At 37.9% G+C, this 15,103-nt stretch overlaps 1 protein-coding gene across 5 annotated transcripts in view; it reads right to left on the bottom strand.

The window, feature by feature from the left end:
• Positions 1 to 15,103, bottom strand: part of LOC112058613 (Krueppel-like factor 3) — a 52,290-nt gene that overhangs the window by 29,584 nt on the left and 7,603 nt on the right. For all 5 annotated transcript variants that reach the window (XM_024099516.2, XM_052883007.1, XM_024099517.2 and 2 more), the window contains exons 4-5: positions 14,597 to 14,653; positions 2,048 to 2,135 (exon numbers count right to left, since the gene is read on the bottom strand). In XM_024099516.2, the coding sequence (XP_023955284.2) occupies positions 2,048 to 2,135; positions 14,597 to 14,653 (145 nt within the window). The remainder of the gene's footprint in view (positions 1 to 2,047; positions 2,136 to 14,596; positions 14,654 to 15,103) is intronic.

Here is a 15,103-nt window from a genome sequence, read left to right as displayed (position 1 = left end):
TTTATTTTTGAAATTATTATTGAACTAATAATTTCTTTCTTACATTCTCTTCTGTTTCGAAAACTGTTAGTTCATGGTGGCTGTGGATTCAGCCGGAACGCAAACATCCATTATTAGATCTAAATTTTGTCTTTTTTTGTCGAGTTGTAAGGATTTAAAGAAGATACGTATAAGAAATAAGAAATTAAATATTACGTGTCTGAAACGGTGAAAGAAAACATCGTGAGGAAACCTACATACCAGAGAATTTTCTTAATTCTCTGTGTGTGAAGTCTGCCAATCCGCATTGGGCCAGCGTGGTGGACTATTGGTCTAATCCCTCTAATTCTGAGAGGAGACTCGAGCTCAGCAGTGAGCCGTATATGGGTTGATAACGACGACGACGAAAGATTTAAAAATTTAAAATTTATACAAGGTCTACTTTACAAGCATTTTTGAAATGTCAGGTCTGTCCATTTGTTGTGAATCTACCACCGCTTCGGAAGGCAACATTGTATGATATGTGGTGTGGCAACAACAACAAGTGGTCTATAAAAAAAAGTTTGGGAATCTCTGGTTTAAACAGACAGACATTTCTATCATTAAAGAAGATTAGTAATTTTTACTGCCACAATCTCTAGCACAATCGAGTGAACAAGACAACAATCTTTAACCTTATCAACTAGATCCTGCCCTACGTCCGGATCGTCATGACCTCGACTTTTCATGACTTGTCCACGTTTACTATATTAACTGTAACCTTGTTAACATCATTTAGGGGTTCTGCGCCCTTTCACAATTAATATGTGCAAACTTAATATTTCAAAATTTATTAAATTAAAAATTAAAATAGTTTTGTATTATATTTTCTATTTAATAGGCGTGATTGAAAAATAAAAAGTACAAAGATATAAACGAGAGAAATAGAAATACAAACAAAAATAAAATGATCACATGTTTGTTTGTAGGTACTCGTATCACTTTAGAAATCTATAGGTATTTTCTTTCTTTCTTTCTTTAACGTGCTCCCTGAGTCACGGGGGTGTAACAAACGTAACGTAAAGAAAGAAAAGCTATGTAGAAACTTCGCAGCCCCACCAAGGATTCGAACCCAGGATCTCGTTATCCGAAGGCACCTAGGCTAACCACTGGGCTAAGCGAGGCCGTTCACACTTGCCTAATCCATTTAAAATGGTTAACCAACTTAAATGCCAATATCTGAACTCACGACCTGTGACCGTAAGTCTTCCAAAAGTAGAGATTCACCCTGTGCGAAACTGACCTTTGCATTGTAAAAAGTACGTGATCATTTACGATAAAAATTGTTGATTCGTATTTCGAAGTATAAAGAAATATATACCGAATAATTAGACCATGCTTACCGCAATAATGTAAATTATTTTTTTTTTTATTATGGTCGCGTATACTTGGTCGCTAACTATGGGCCTTATTAGAAGGCTTAAAATCACTCAGCGGGCGATGGAGCGAGCTATGCCTGGAGTTTCTCTGCGTGATCGAATCAGGAACGAGGAGATCCGCAGACGAACCAAAGTCACTGACATAGCTCAGCGAGTCGCGAAGCTGAAGTGGCAATGGGCAGGCCACATAGTTCGAAGAGCCACGATGGACGTTGGATATCAAGCGGGTTGCAGGGAGCCGCTAGATGCTGGCGGCTTGAGACCGTTGTGCTTGGAGGTCCATGCAAGAGGCCTATGTCCAGCAGTGGACGTCTATCGGCTGATAAGGTAAGGTAAGGTAAAATGCTAAGATAGATGATTTCATCATATACCTATTCATTTATTCATTTACCTACATACAACCAGAAACATGACAATTTCAGAAACATCAATTTTTCCAGTGGTGGACCAGAAACATCAATTTTTCCAGTGGTGTGACATATATTCACGAATGCAGAAAACAGGGTCACTGTCCACTACGCCACGCGGCCCCCTCATTGTACTCAACATTCCTAAAAGCCCAACAAATCGCAATAGAGTGGTGGGTTTAAGTTCTAAATACTATAGGGAGGTCTGGCACTGCAGGCCCTCCTCTATAATGAGGGACTCACCAACATATCGCGAGCGGCGCCGTGGTACAGGCGAGCGACGCTTCACACTCAAGTCCACAGGTTCCAACTGGATCGGCGGCTCGCACGCCTATAACATAAACAAAATATTCACCTTCATCATCATCCTTAACAACCCACAGTTGAGCACGAGTCTCCTCTCAGAGGGGACTGGTAGACTTCACACACCAAGAGAATTAAGAAAATTTTAAGTAATATGCAGGTTTCGTCACGACATTTGTTGATGTTGATATTTACTTTCATAAAACTGAACTTAACTGAAGAGTTCGAGGCGCATTCCCCGGACTGGATTTGAACCTACGACCTCGTAGGTTCAGAAGTCATATCCACTGGGCACTGACACTTTAACCAGTTGAAATATATTTCAAGTTTTCTGACCGCTAAACTTCAGTTTCAGGACGGCAACCGAAGATGATTATTATGATACTAGCAACTTCGTCCGCCCTTAGACCACTTAAATCCAGCCCTTACAGTAGTATCGCTGTAAAAATGGAGCAGCTTCTCCCGTTTTCCCAACGATTCCCTTCACTGCTCTGCTCCTATTGATCGTAGCGTGATGAAAAGTATACTATAACCTGTCCAGGAGTATGTAGAATAATTGTACCAAGTTTCGTTAAAATCCGTCGAGTACTTTTTGTTTTTATAACGAACATACAGACAGACAGACAGTCAAAAATTTTACTGATTGCATTTTTGGCATCAGTATTATCACTAATCACCCCCTGATAGTTATTTTGGAAATATATTTCATAATACAGAATTGATTTCTCTACAGATTTATTTTATGTATAGGTACTAGTAGTATTTTTAACCGACTTCCTAAAAGGAGGAGGTTCTACGTTCGACTGTATGTATGTTTTTTTTTATGTATGTCCAGCGATAATTCCGTCATTTATGGACCGATTTTGTTTTAATAAATATCGGTTATCAACCTACGATACAGAAACTAAGGGGCTGCCCATGGTACCAAGTTAACAGTGGGACCCGCGCATTGAATTAGGACAGCGCCTTAAAGCGTTTGAAAACCTCTGTCAGTCGCGCCATACGTTTCTATTTTGAGAAGATGATAGTGCACTCGTTTCCACATTAAGCCAAGGACGAGCGTGCACCACGCCTTATAAGCCACTTATGGAGGTTGGCCAATATTTATGAGGCTTGCACACGTTCAAGTAAAGGCCGCACAGAGTTTGCGAGAGCGAAGTCGCCTTACCAGATAATAGCTGATTGAAATCCAAAAGGTCCTAGGTTCATTTTTCCTGTACAATTTAGTCGTGCCTGTCTATAGCTAACACTAATTTAGCGTTTGGGCTCAGGAACAAAAGGCCCCGCGGTTTCAATCGCGTAGTTCCTTTTCCGGTGGGAATACGGGGACAAAATAAAGCCTTTGACACACACAAATAACGTGACTTTCTAGTGGTAAAAGTATATACAGGATATCCCGTAAATAGTACGACATACTCTACAGGGTGATAACTGACATCAAGGCCTACTAAAATAATGCAATATTTGTTAACCAAAATTTTACGGTTTTTAAGTAATATTGGTTTTTGTACAAAATACAAAATTCCTACCTTGTTTAGTCTTACCATGTGTTGAAAAATTGCTCAAGCGTTGATTTAATACTTTGTAATTATTTTTGAATAGTTGTTTCAAGTAATGAAAGTTTACATTTACGGGGCACGGGTATATTTCTTTTAATCCTAGGAAAATCTGAATAGGGATTATGAAAAACTGAAACAATTCCAACTGAAATTCCAAACAAAAAAACTGAAGTCCACGCTAGAATTATGAAAAACTGAATAGGGATTATGACACTTTTTTAAATCTTAATAAGTTAGGAGTATGATAATCAATTTTGTAAATATAACAGTGTATCTGCGATCATTACTTTTGGTTGAGCTACAGGGATTTAAAGGGTCTGATTTGCGGCACTGCCACGGATCCCTGAAAACCGCCCCATACAAAATGGCACGAACTAAAGACGTCGTAGATCATAATGATCGTTAGGTTTGTATGGGTGTTCAAACAAAATTACAAATATCTTTGTTATTTGTGCGTTTATGTTTATAGTTCATTTATGAGAAAATGTCACATTTAATGTAAGGAAGCTAACACTGTACGAATTTTCATCTAATTACAATATTTTAAATAGATGTTGAATTTTTGTAATCTTTTTTATTTTGCAAACATCGAGACAATCTTTGCTTTTTACGTATAAATTAGTTAACATTGTCTTTATTTGCCCGAATGTCTCATAAAAATCAATATATTCAAACCTAGTCATCATCACCATTCCACGTGAACGTAGTCGCGGACCTCCGCTAGCTTATAATAAGTATGGATCTCCGCTACGCTCTCAGTCGCACCACACAACTCAAATCAAGAATATACTAATATTATAAAGCTGAAGAGTTTGTTTGTTTGTTTGTTTGTTTGATTGAACGCGCTAATCTCAGAAACTACTGGTCCGATTTGAAAAATTCTTTCAGTGTTATATAGCCTATTTATCGAGGAAGGCTATAGGCTATATATTATCCCCATATTCCCACGGGAACGGGAACCACGCGGGTGAAACCGCGCGGCGTCAGCTAGTGTCTCATAAAAATCAATATATTCAAACCTAGTCATTATCACCATTCCACGTGAACGTAGTCGCGGACGTCCGCTAGCTTACAATAAGTATCTCCGCTACGCTCTCAGTCGCACCACACATAACTCAAATCAAGAAGAGTCGTGCAATGGTTGCGCAAAGGACGATCGTGCACCACGCCTCTTACTCGTAATGCCACTTATAGCAGGTACGTTTACAACCTTATTTACTCGGTACTGATAAATAAGGTCATTTTCATCTAATTCGTATTGTTGTTGTTCTGTTTGCTTAAACGAATCATTAGCGTGGTCCATCAATGAAGAGGGAATTACCCAATTTAGTATAAAGCTTTTGTAAAAGCTTTCATTTACTATGAATAAAAATATGCCTATTACTCTTAACATACTATGGGTAATAACGTAACTCAATAACGTATTTTATTTTGTTGGCCTGACCCGGTACATATGGGTAATATGTTAATATATACCTCATTTGTACCGGGTCAGGCCAACAAAATAAAATACGTTATTGAGACTTTTCTCACAAGAAAAATCTAAGCAGCAGCCTGGAATGGGCGGTTTTGGTACATCCCCCTACCGCGGAGAGCACGTAAGGCCGTCGATGATGCGCCTGATCATTCATCGGTGGTCCCATCGGTCTATGAGAGTGAGGGAAAAGATAGTGCTCCTGTGCTTGCGCGTACACCTGTGCGCTATAATAACTACGTACATGGTTAGTCTCACCAAAATCGTAAAATAAAAACAATTCGGTTGAAAGCATATTATTATGAGTACATAATAATAGAGTCGATTTATAAAATTACCGGAAGAATCTTATATTACCCCTGATAAACATATGCTATATTTTATCCCCATAATCCCACAGGAACGACGATTACGCGGGTAAAATCGCGATGCGTCTGTTTACTGTAAATTTAATAAAATCATCCCGTGCCCGTGGGGACACGAGAATAAAATATACCCTTTATTCATCAATAATGTAGCATTCTAATGGTGAAACTTTTTTTTCTAATCGGTCTAGTAGTTTCAGAGCCAGTGAACAAAAAAAAACAATCGAATCTTTCCTCTTCATAATATAAATAAAAATCGCTAGCACTGGCACCACCAACACTAATCTAAAGACGCGTTGCACATCCTTTTGCGTAACCGGTCGTCTCGCGTCTGGTCGTGCCGCAGTGCCACACCCGATGTTGATTTGCATCAATTAATCCTAACTTAGATATGTTATAAACTATGCATAATTGATTTATTTTAGCAGTCTCCGCTAAAACCAATAAATTCAAGTGGCTCGACAAAATACCTTTGCATAATCTACCTGAAAACTGTAAACAGACTGCGGTCCTCATATTATGTACACTCAACTCCTCACAGCATCTCAAAGCAGCAAATCGAAGCAACCTCTGACAACATCTCCTACTAACTGACTAACATTATTCAGAGGATTATTAGTTAATTGCAATTTTAGAATTTAAACTATCGTGAGTGTTATATAATTGATTATGAAACACGGCTAAAACTCATGTGATATTAGGTCGGAGTATACCCGACTAGTTTTGAACCCATACGGGGCCCTTAGTCATGAGCTGGTTCTTGCATCGCGGCACGATCCAAACTGATTAATTCCATATTTTTGCTTTTTAAAACATTCTCAAATGAACTTTGTAGTAAAGTAAAGCCTCTTTCTATTTAATATTGTATTAATAAAAGTTTTCAAATTTATATTTTTCGTACCATATGCGGTTATGAAAAATGTAATGTAAAGTTTTCATGTCTCATGTATTAAGTAGGTAGGTACTTATTTGTTTGTTTGTTACGATACCACCGACCGATGAAATGATTTTAAAAATTCTTCCACCATTAGAATATTACATTATCAGCAAGTAATATAGACTATATTTTATCCCCATATTCCAACGGAAATGGGAACTACACGGGTGAAGCCGCGGGGATTTGCTAGTTTTGTATAAAACGCTTCGCTTACACTCGCGCTCCACCTTATGAGATGAGCTTACGTAGGAACACCTAAGTTCGGATCGTGCCAAAGAAACACGCCCGAAGGTGTTTCACATCAATAAATAATTACGAACACATTATAAATTGTTATGAAGTTAATTTATACATCATATTATTATTTATACAACGCCACTACTTGTAATAAAACACAGTCACCTGTCGTGTATGTCTGTCTGATCGCGATTAACTCGAAAACATGTGAACGGCTTTTTATAAGACCAATGGACGTAATCCAATAGCGTTTAATCTGTAGATATAATTATAATTAATAAACAAAAACAATCCGTCATAATCCACCAAAGGTCAGGCCACTCATGACGAAATATCGAAAACAGCTTCACGTAAATTTGGTAGAAAGGTAGTTTAGTTAGTAGACGTCCGCTACGGTTCGTTTCATGTAGGATGGTGCGGGTGACAGTTCGAGACGAGACGAACTACGAGCGCCCTGTTTACACGCTCGCCCTGTACTTCGCCTCGCGGCTCGTCTCGCAGCTCGCGCGAGAGTGTAAATTAGGTATGAAAGTTTGCCGCGATTCACGTTAATAGTATACTACGCATTATGAACGTCATACTGGCGACTGTCACCGTACCAATGTTACCTGAAAAACACTTTAAGAACGGATTTTGCAACAGAGCCAGATTAAGGAGGTGTAAGGGCGGACGAAATAGTTTTAAAGATATAAGCATACTTTGTTGTATACTATGTAGTGATAATCTTTGTTGTAATAAATCCGCTAACACTAGCACCGTACTAATGCTTTTCGAATGAAGGTGAGTCGTGCATCACTTACGCAACATTTACGAGTTAAGCTCGAATAGTGAACACTTTTATAAAGTATATCTTAGGTGTAAAACCTTGGTCAATCAAATGAAATCAAAGCATTCTGTTAGAACGTAATGTCGCAAAGCGTTGTAAGTGTCATTTAAGATTAGCTTTGTTAGAACAATCTCAAAGCTTAAATTGGTTGATGATAAAACTGGTATTTTAAATAATGATGATTTTATTTTGTTATGGCTATAGATTTTTCCTTTCTTATTAAATTATTTTAATGTGATTGAAACTGTAAATCTATAGTACTAATATATAATATTAGATTAGTATAGATTTACAATTTCAAGGGTTAAAGTTGGTGGTATAATAGGGAGTAATTTTTGAATCTACTGAACCGATTTTGAAAATTTATTTATTATAGCAGACGCCACGCGGTTTCATCTGCGTAGTTTCTGTTCCTGTAGGGATACGGGGGTACAATATAGCACTCGGGTAAAGTGTAGTTTTCCAACAGTGAAAAAATATGTCACATCGGTTCAGTAATTTCCCAGTATATTCAATGCAAACAAAAAAACAATGAAATCTTTCCTCTTTATAATATTAGTGTAGACTAGAAGACCACGTATATAGTATATGACACTCACAAATGACGTGGCTTTCTGTTCGTAAAGGAGTTTTCAAAATCCGTTTAGTAGATCAGGCGATTACCCCCTACAACCTCAAAAAGACACACTCACATTAAATTACCTTTACTTATCTTTACTAAAAATAAGCAAATTAAAAGGTACGAAAATCCCATCCAAACCGAATCAGTTCTATTTAAGACACCGACATAAAAACATACATAATTATAAAGTACATAGGGGTCGAATACAAAAAATTCCATTTTTGAAGTAGCTTTCAAAACATTTTCTCACTAAACCGCTCCGGCTATGAATCCGCTGCAACTACGACCGTACACCGACCAAGATAAGATTGAAGATGTTCCGTGCATAGTAGATTGCGCAAACCTCGATCGTGCGCCGGCGCCACGCCCGTATATCACTTCACTACGTATGTACTAACGTCTACATAGCGCTTACTTCATCAATTTGACTGCTCCATTGGACCAGTGGTTAGTTTCTTTGACTATACAAAATGTTATCCACCGTTCGTGTCCTGAATTAGGTTTAGAAAAACTAAGTTATTGGAAAAGCGAAACCTAGATGATACAGAACTGAAAATTGGCCATAAATTAGGACAATTAAGAACTTATTCCTATTTTCAAAGAAATCTATAATTGTCTAATCAGTTTAATTATTTATTACATATGAACAATAATTCGTATCCCTTTGACGTAAAAATCATTGCATATTATCTGTGTCTAATTACTGTCAGGCAACAGTTTTAATACAACAAACACTTGCAAAATATCAGTAAAGGGTATTCGCATCCTTTCCTTTCGACTTCTTGATATGTATTAAATATGACGATTATTTTTTTTATTCTCTACAAGTAATTGATGATTCAATCTAAGATGAAAGCGGGTTAACTTGTTAGGAGTAGGATGTATGATGAATCCCCACCTCTTTTGGTTTATATACGACACTAGCTGACGCCGCGCGGTTTCACCCGCGTTGTTCCCGTTCCCGTAGGAGTACAGGAATAATATATACCCTGTAGCCTTCCTCGATGAATGGGCTATCTAACACTGAAAGTATTTTTTAAATCGGACCAGTAGTTCCTGAGATTAGCGCGTTCAATCAAACAAACAAACAAACTCTTCAGCTTTATATATTAGTATAGATATAGATTGTACCGGGACGCTAAATCGTGTGGCGGTACGTCTTTGCCGGTAGTGTGGTAACTAGTCACGGCTGAAGACTCCCACCAGCCAGACCTGGACGTGCCTGGACCAATTACGAAAACTTCAATCGGCCCAGCCGGAGATCAAACCCAGGACGTCCGTCTTGTAAATTGCACACACCACTGCGCCACGGAGGCCGTCAAATTACTGACGACACCCGTGTTACGTATATCAATAAAGTTTTAGTATTAACCAGAGGTCAAGATGCAATATAGATACGATATTCTATGCTAACAATGTATTTTATATTCCATTTTAAGTAACGTTGTGGCTATAAAATGGTTTTCAAAAACCATTTTCTATAAACGTATTGCACAGTGACGAAAAATATGGCGTAGTGCAATGATTTTATGATACAGATATGTCACTAGCGCATCAAAACTGAGGCGAACGAAAGCGGTTAATTGTCTTAATTTCATTGATTCGCTTAATAAAAAATTAAAGATAGTTATACAAATAATATCAAATACTAAATATTGTATACAATGTCAAGTTCTTTGTTCAGGAACTGTAAAAAACGTGAATTAATCACAAAATTGTGCATGTGTGCGATCAATGAAGTAGCTAAATTCGGATCATTTTTTGGGGTAATTTTGTAGGTACGTAACATATATATAGTATGAAATATCATTGGCGTAGTGCTGTAGTTTTTAAGCCCGAATATATGACCAACAACGTTTTTCATTAGCAGAAGCATAAATAATCACTAATAAGTAAATGTCTTCAGGTTTCAGGTAAAAATAATTTTGATGTATGTAATGTCTAGCTGAGATAGCCCAGTGGATATGACCTCTGCCTCCGATTCCGGAGGGTGTGGGTTCGAATCCGGTCCGGGGCATGCACCTCCAACGTTTCAGTTGTGTGCATTTTAAGAAATTAAATATCACGTGTCTCAATCGGTGAAGGAAAACATCGTGAGGAAACCTGCATACTAGAGAATTATCTTAATTCTCTGCGTGTGTGAAGTCTGCCAATCCGCATTGGGCCAGCGTGGTGGACTATTGGCCTAACCCCTCTCATTCTGAGAGGAGACTCGAGCTCAGCAGTGAGCCGAATATGGGTTGATGACGAATGTCTAGCTATCATTAACAACCCATATTCGGCTCAATATTAAGCACAAGTCTCCTCTCAGAATGACAGGTTAGTCCTTACGTCATATATCTATCTATATCTACTCGTAAGTTGAAATAATAATAAAATAAAATCCATGTAAAAGCGAAAGATCACTTATCACGATATCTCGAAAACCGTTTGACGTACAAAGTTGAAATTTGGCAGGGAGGTACCTAGTTTATATTCAGTAGACGCCCGCTAAGAATGGATTTTGCGAATGTCAGATTAGGGAGGTCAGAGGCAGACGAAGTCGCGGGCGTCCGCTAGTTTATCTATATTTGCAAATTCAACAATAGGTGTCTATACCTAGAATGCGTCTCTCTAAAAAAACCATTACACACTTCACCGATTGCACGCAAGGTGTTATAACACTAGGGATGTACCCCGCACAAAAACATCGATATTAATAATTCATCGATTCCTAAACGGTATGACGACGTCCATTAATTTGCTATGATACATGTTAAATAGGAAACGTTACCATATACGTATAATTAATACGGATTAAATAAAAAAACGTAATTTGTATAATTGCCAATATACTTTGTTAACAATGTATGTGCATATTAACTAAAATCGGTCAAGTACAAATCAAATTAACGCACCAAGAGTTCCGTAAGGAAATGTATAGGCAATACAGAGGCTTGAAAATAATGCAAACTAAAATACTAGTTTTATTTATTTTAAAGAGCGGTCGATCACTGGTAAACCGTAAAGATTGTACAATCTTGTGTTTACTTACATTATATATTTACACATCCTAAACACACAACTCGACATTGTAGACAATATTTAGGTATTATGTGTTTAAATTTCTTATGTCTTTAAATAGTCGTGATAGCCCAGTGGGTATGAATCCAATCCGGGGCATGCACCTCCATCTAACTTTTAATTTGTGTGCAATTGAAATTGAAATGAAATTAAACATCACGTGTCTCAAACGGTAAAGGAAAACATCAAGAGGAAACCTGTATACCAGAGAATTTTCATAATTCTCTTTCGTGTGTGAAGTCTGCCAATCAGCATTAGGCCAGCGTGGTGGACTATAGACCTAACCCCACTCATTCTGAGAGGAGACTCGAGCTGAGCGATGAGCCGAATATGGGTTGATAACGATGTTTTTAAATAACATTTGTTGTTTAATAAGCGACTCAATGAAGTTAAGACAATTATGCACATTTGCCCGCCTCGGTTTTGATGTGCTAGTGCCCTATCTCTAGTATAAAATATCGTTGGTATGTAATGTACCAAATTAGTGAATAGGCCAGCTGGCTACACCCTTGGTTAACATCACAAACACTATAAATAAAGTATTACACGAAAATCGTGACTATGCCTATCAGTGCTGCGTGAATTATCAGTCTCGGTTCCATTATCACTTAAAGTGTTCATAAATTATACTACAATTTTCAATATTTCCTATAGACAACTCTTTGAGAAACTGTAACCTTTGCTTTGTTAAATATTTATCTTATTACCATTAGTAAACATAATGATCAATTAAGTCATTTTTTAATCATACAATCAAAACTATTTCTACTCGAATAAACGGAATATATTCTTGACTTTGTAATAGAAAATAGAACGAATAACTATATCAACTTGAGTAAAATAAATCTTAATTCAACTAAACGTATTATTTTAAATTGAATTATAATTTTCTCAAGTTCTATAATTTTAAATGCATACGGAACCCCAGCACAAACAGATTATATATTGTATTGCATTAGTGAGAATACATTACACGCCGAATGGACGGCATTGGTTCTCCTAAAAACTAAATATGATTACAAATCATTAACATATTATTACAAAACCATATATAAAAAATATATATTAGAATACACAACCAAAGTGCAAAAATACATGCCAATTACATTTGAATAGAACATATCCTAAGCTGACTACGCTAATAAGCGATTATGTTTAAGCCTTTTCAATTACAGCATTTTATTAGCTAAATTACTGAATTTACATAATTGTGTATTCATCATAATGGAACATGACACTATGAATATGATCCATGTAGTAAATAATGTAAAGATAATTGATTTTTTGTTTATTTGTTACGAATAGGCTCTGAAACGCCTCAACCGATTTAATATTTTTTTATTATTGAAAAGCTACATTATCGCGAGTGAGTAGCATAGATCGCATTATCCCCATATTCCAATGGGAATTTGAACTACGCTGATAAAACCGCTAGGTGTCTGCTAATGTTTTATAATTTTTTAACTGACGTCGCGCGGTTTTACCCGCGTGGTTTCCGTTCCCGTAAGATAACGGGGATAATATATAGCATATAGCCTTCCTCGATAAATGGGCTATCTAACACTGAAAGAATTTTTCAAATCGGACTAGTACTTCCTGAGATTAGCGCGTTCAATCAAACAAAAAAAACTCTTCAGCTTTATATATTAGTACAGAGTATAGATAAAGATTATTATTAGTTGGTACGAATTTCACCACAACAGCATACAAAATACCACACAATATTCGTATAGTAATGTAAAGTAATGAGCAAGTTTTCACCCTTTTGAAAGTTAACTATTATCGATAAACCAGACGCAAAGTTGTCGGTAGTGTCGATAAAGCTAAATCACGTCACTAAGGGGCGTGGCGCGGGCGCGGCACCTCACAACTTCCGATACGTTATCCTGTTACACGGTCTCTAATAGAAATCGGTATAGACCACCAACTGCAAACTACTTTAAAATCAACTAATACTATATTAGAAATAGAAAAGCATGTTTTCTGTTTATTTAAACTAGTATTAAGTACTACAATTTTTGTTTGTTACGATATAACAAAAACTACTCAACCCATTTGAAAAAAAATTTTTTCAATAGAAGACAAAATTATTTGCTAGGCTGTATTTTATCTTCATGTTCCAACGGGAATAGGAATTATGCGGGTGAAACCGCAGCGGGTGTGCTAGTCTGGCCGCTCAGAGATTGCGTTTCTGACAGGTCGTCATCGAATCGGCGATGTAACTTCGAACTGGCATAGGTACAAGGTTGTTGAACTGCGATGTTTCAAGGTTATGCCAACTGTTTGGATCTGTAGTGATGAGACAAAAAACGAGGCAATTGTAATTGAATATGTTTGGTTCATTCAATCACGACCTATCAGAAACACAATTCCTGAGCGTCCGGACTTTAGTCGACGATTTTGAAAATTCTTCTACCACTAGAAATCAACGTTATTTGTGAGTGTCATAAGCTATATTTTATCATATTCCCACGGGAATCGGAACTACGCGGATGCAATCGCAGGCGGTGTGCTACTGATAAATATTTCCTTTTTCCATGTTTGCTAGAAATTCGTGTCCAATTAAGTAGGTACCTAATATCACAAGATCTCAAGATATCCGATATCACGCCATTGTCCACAGCTCACAGCTAATTTGACGGCAGATAGCTGGGCCGATATTATTTAATTGATCTATTGATTTGTCTATTACTAGATACCGCGATAGGTGCGGTGGGTCGGCCTGGGCACTCTTTCGCCATATTTGGCTGTTGGGGCCTGGTTGGACAGAACAGTTTCGTGAGCTTGAGCCGTGATAGCCCTGTGGATATACCCTCTGCCTCCGATTTCGGAGGGTGTGGGTTCGAATCCGGTCCGGGACATGCACTTCCAACTTTTCAGTTGTGTGCATTTTAAGAAATTAAATATCACGTGTTTCAAACGGTGAAGGAAAACATCGTGAGGTAACCTGCATACCAGAGAATTTTCTTAATTCTCTGCGCGTGTAAAGTCTGCCAATCCGCATCGGGCCAACGTGGTGGACTATTGGCCTATACCCTCTCATTCTGAGAGGAGACTCGAGCTCAGCAGTGAGTCTAATATGGTTTGTTAATGATGATGAATGATGAGAAAATAATCCGGCTTAAAAAACAATTATGAGATACTGAGACATTTTCAGTTAAATTCTCAGCTCGGAGTTGGGAAGTTTTTTTTTTTCTCCCCGTGTCTGGTTGAACGTTAAGCGATGTCATTGACATCGATAATGTTCGTTAAAAATTAAAAACATTACCACCCCTTAAAGTCCGCTAGCCCGCATAGGGTCTAACTCCAAATCCCCTCTCGTATAAGGAGGGAGGTCTGGGCCAGACCTCTACTGAATCAGAATCTTAGAATCTGGGACAACAATAGTGTAGTCAAAATGTCTTACCTCCATGGTATTGGGCAGCACGGCGCCTTCGCGGCGTCCCGCGCCCTCCCTTCCATCCTAGAACAAACGAGGGTATTGAATACAAGCTACATTATTTTGGAGAAGTTCAATATGATCAATGAATAAATTTTGACGGCCTCCGTGGCGCAGTAGTATGCGCGGTGGATTTACAAGAGGGAGATCCTGGGTTCGATCCCCGGCTGGGCAGATTGAGATTTTCTACCGGCAAAGACGTACCGCCAAGCGATTTAGCGTTCCGGTAGGTACGATGCCGTGAAGAAACCGAAAGGGGTGTGGATTTTCGTCCTCCTCCTAACAAGTTAGCCCGCTTCCATCTTAGACTGCATCATCACTGACCATCAGGTGAGATTGTAGTCAAGGGAGGATAAAAAAAAACCAAAATTACTATACGAAACAACCCTGCGATATAAGCTTATCGCAGGATTGTTTCGTATATCGATGGAACTCAGGGTACGAAACGTTAAAACATTATGGAATAGCTACGGA

Source organism: Bicyclus anynana, chromosome 8 (assembly GCF_947172395.1).
Source record: "Bicyclus anynana chromosome 8, ilBicAnyn1.1, whole genome shotgun sequence".
Lineage (NCBI taxonomy): Eukaryota > Metazoa > Arthropoda > Insecta > Lepidoptera > Nymphalidae > Bicyclus > Bicyclus anynana.
The sequence above is the reverse complement of the archived record's forward strand: the minus strand, read 5'-3'. Positions and strand labels throughout refer to the sequence as shown.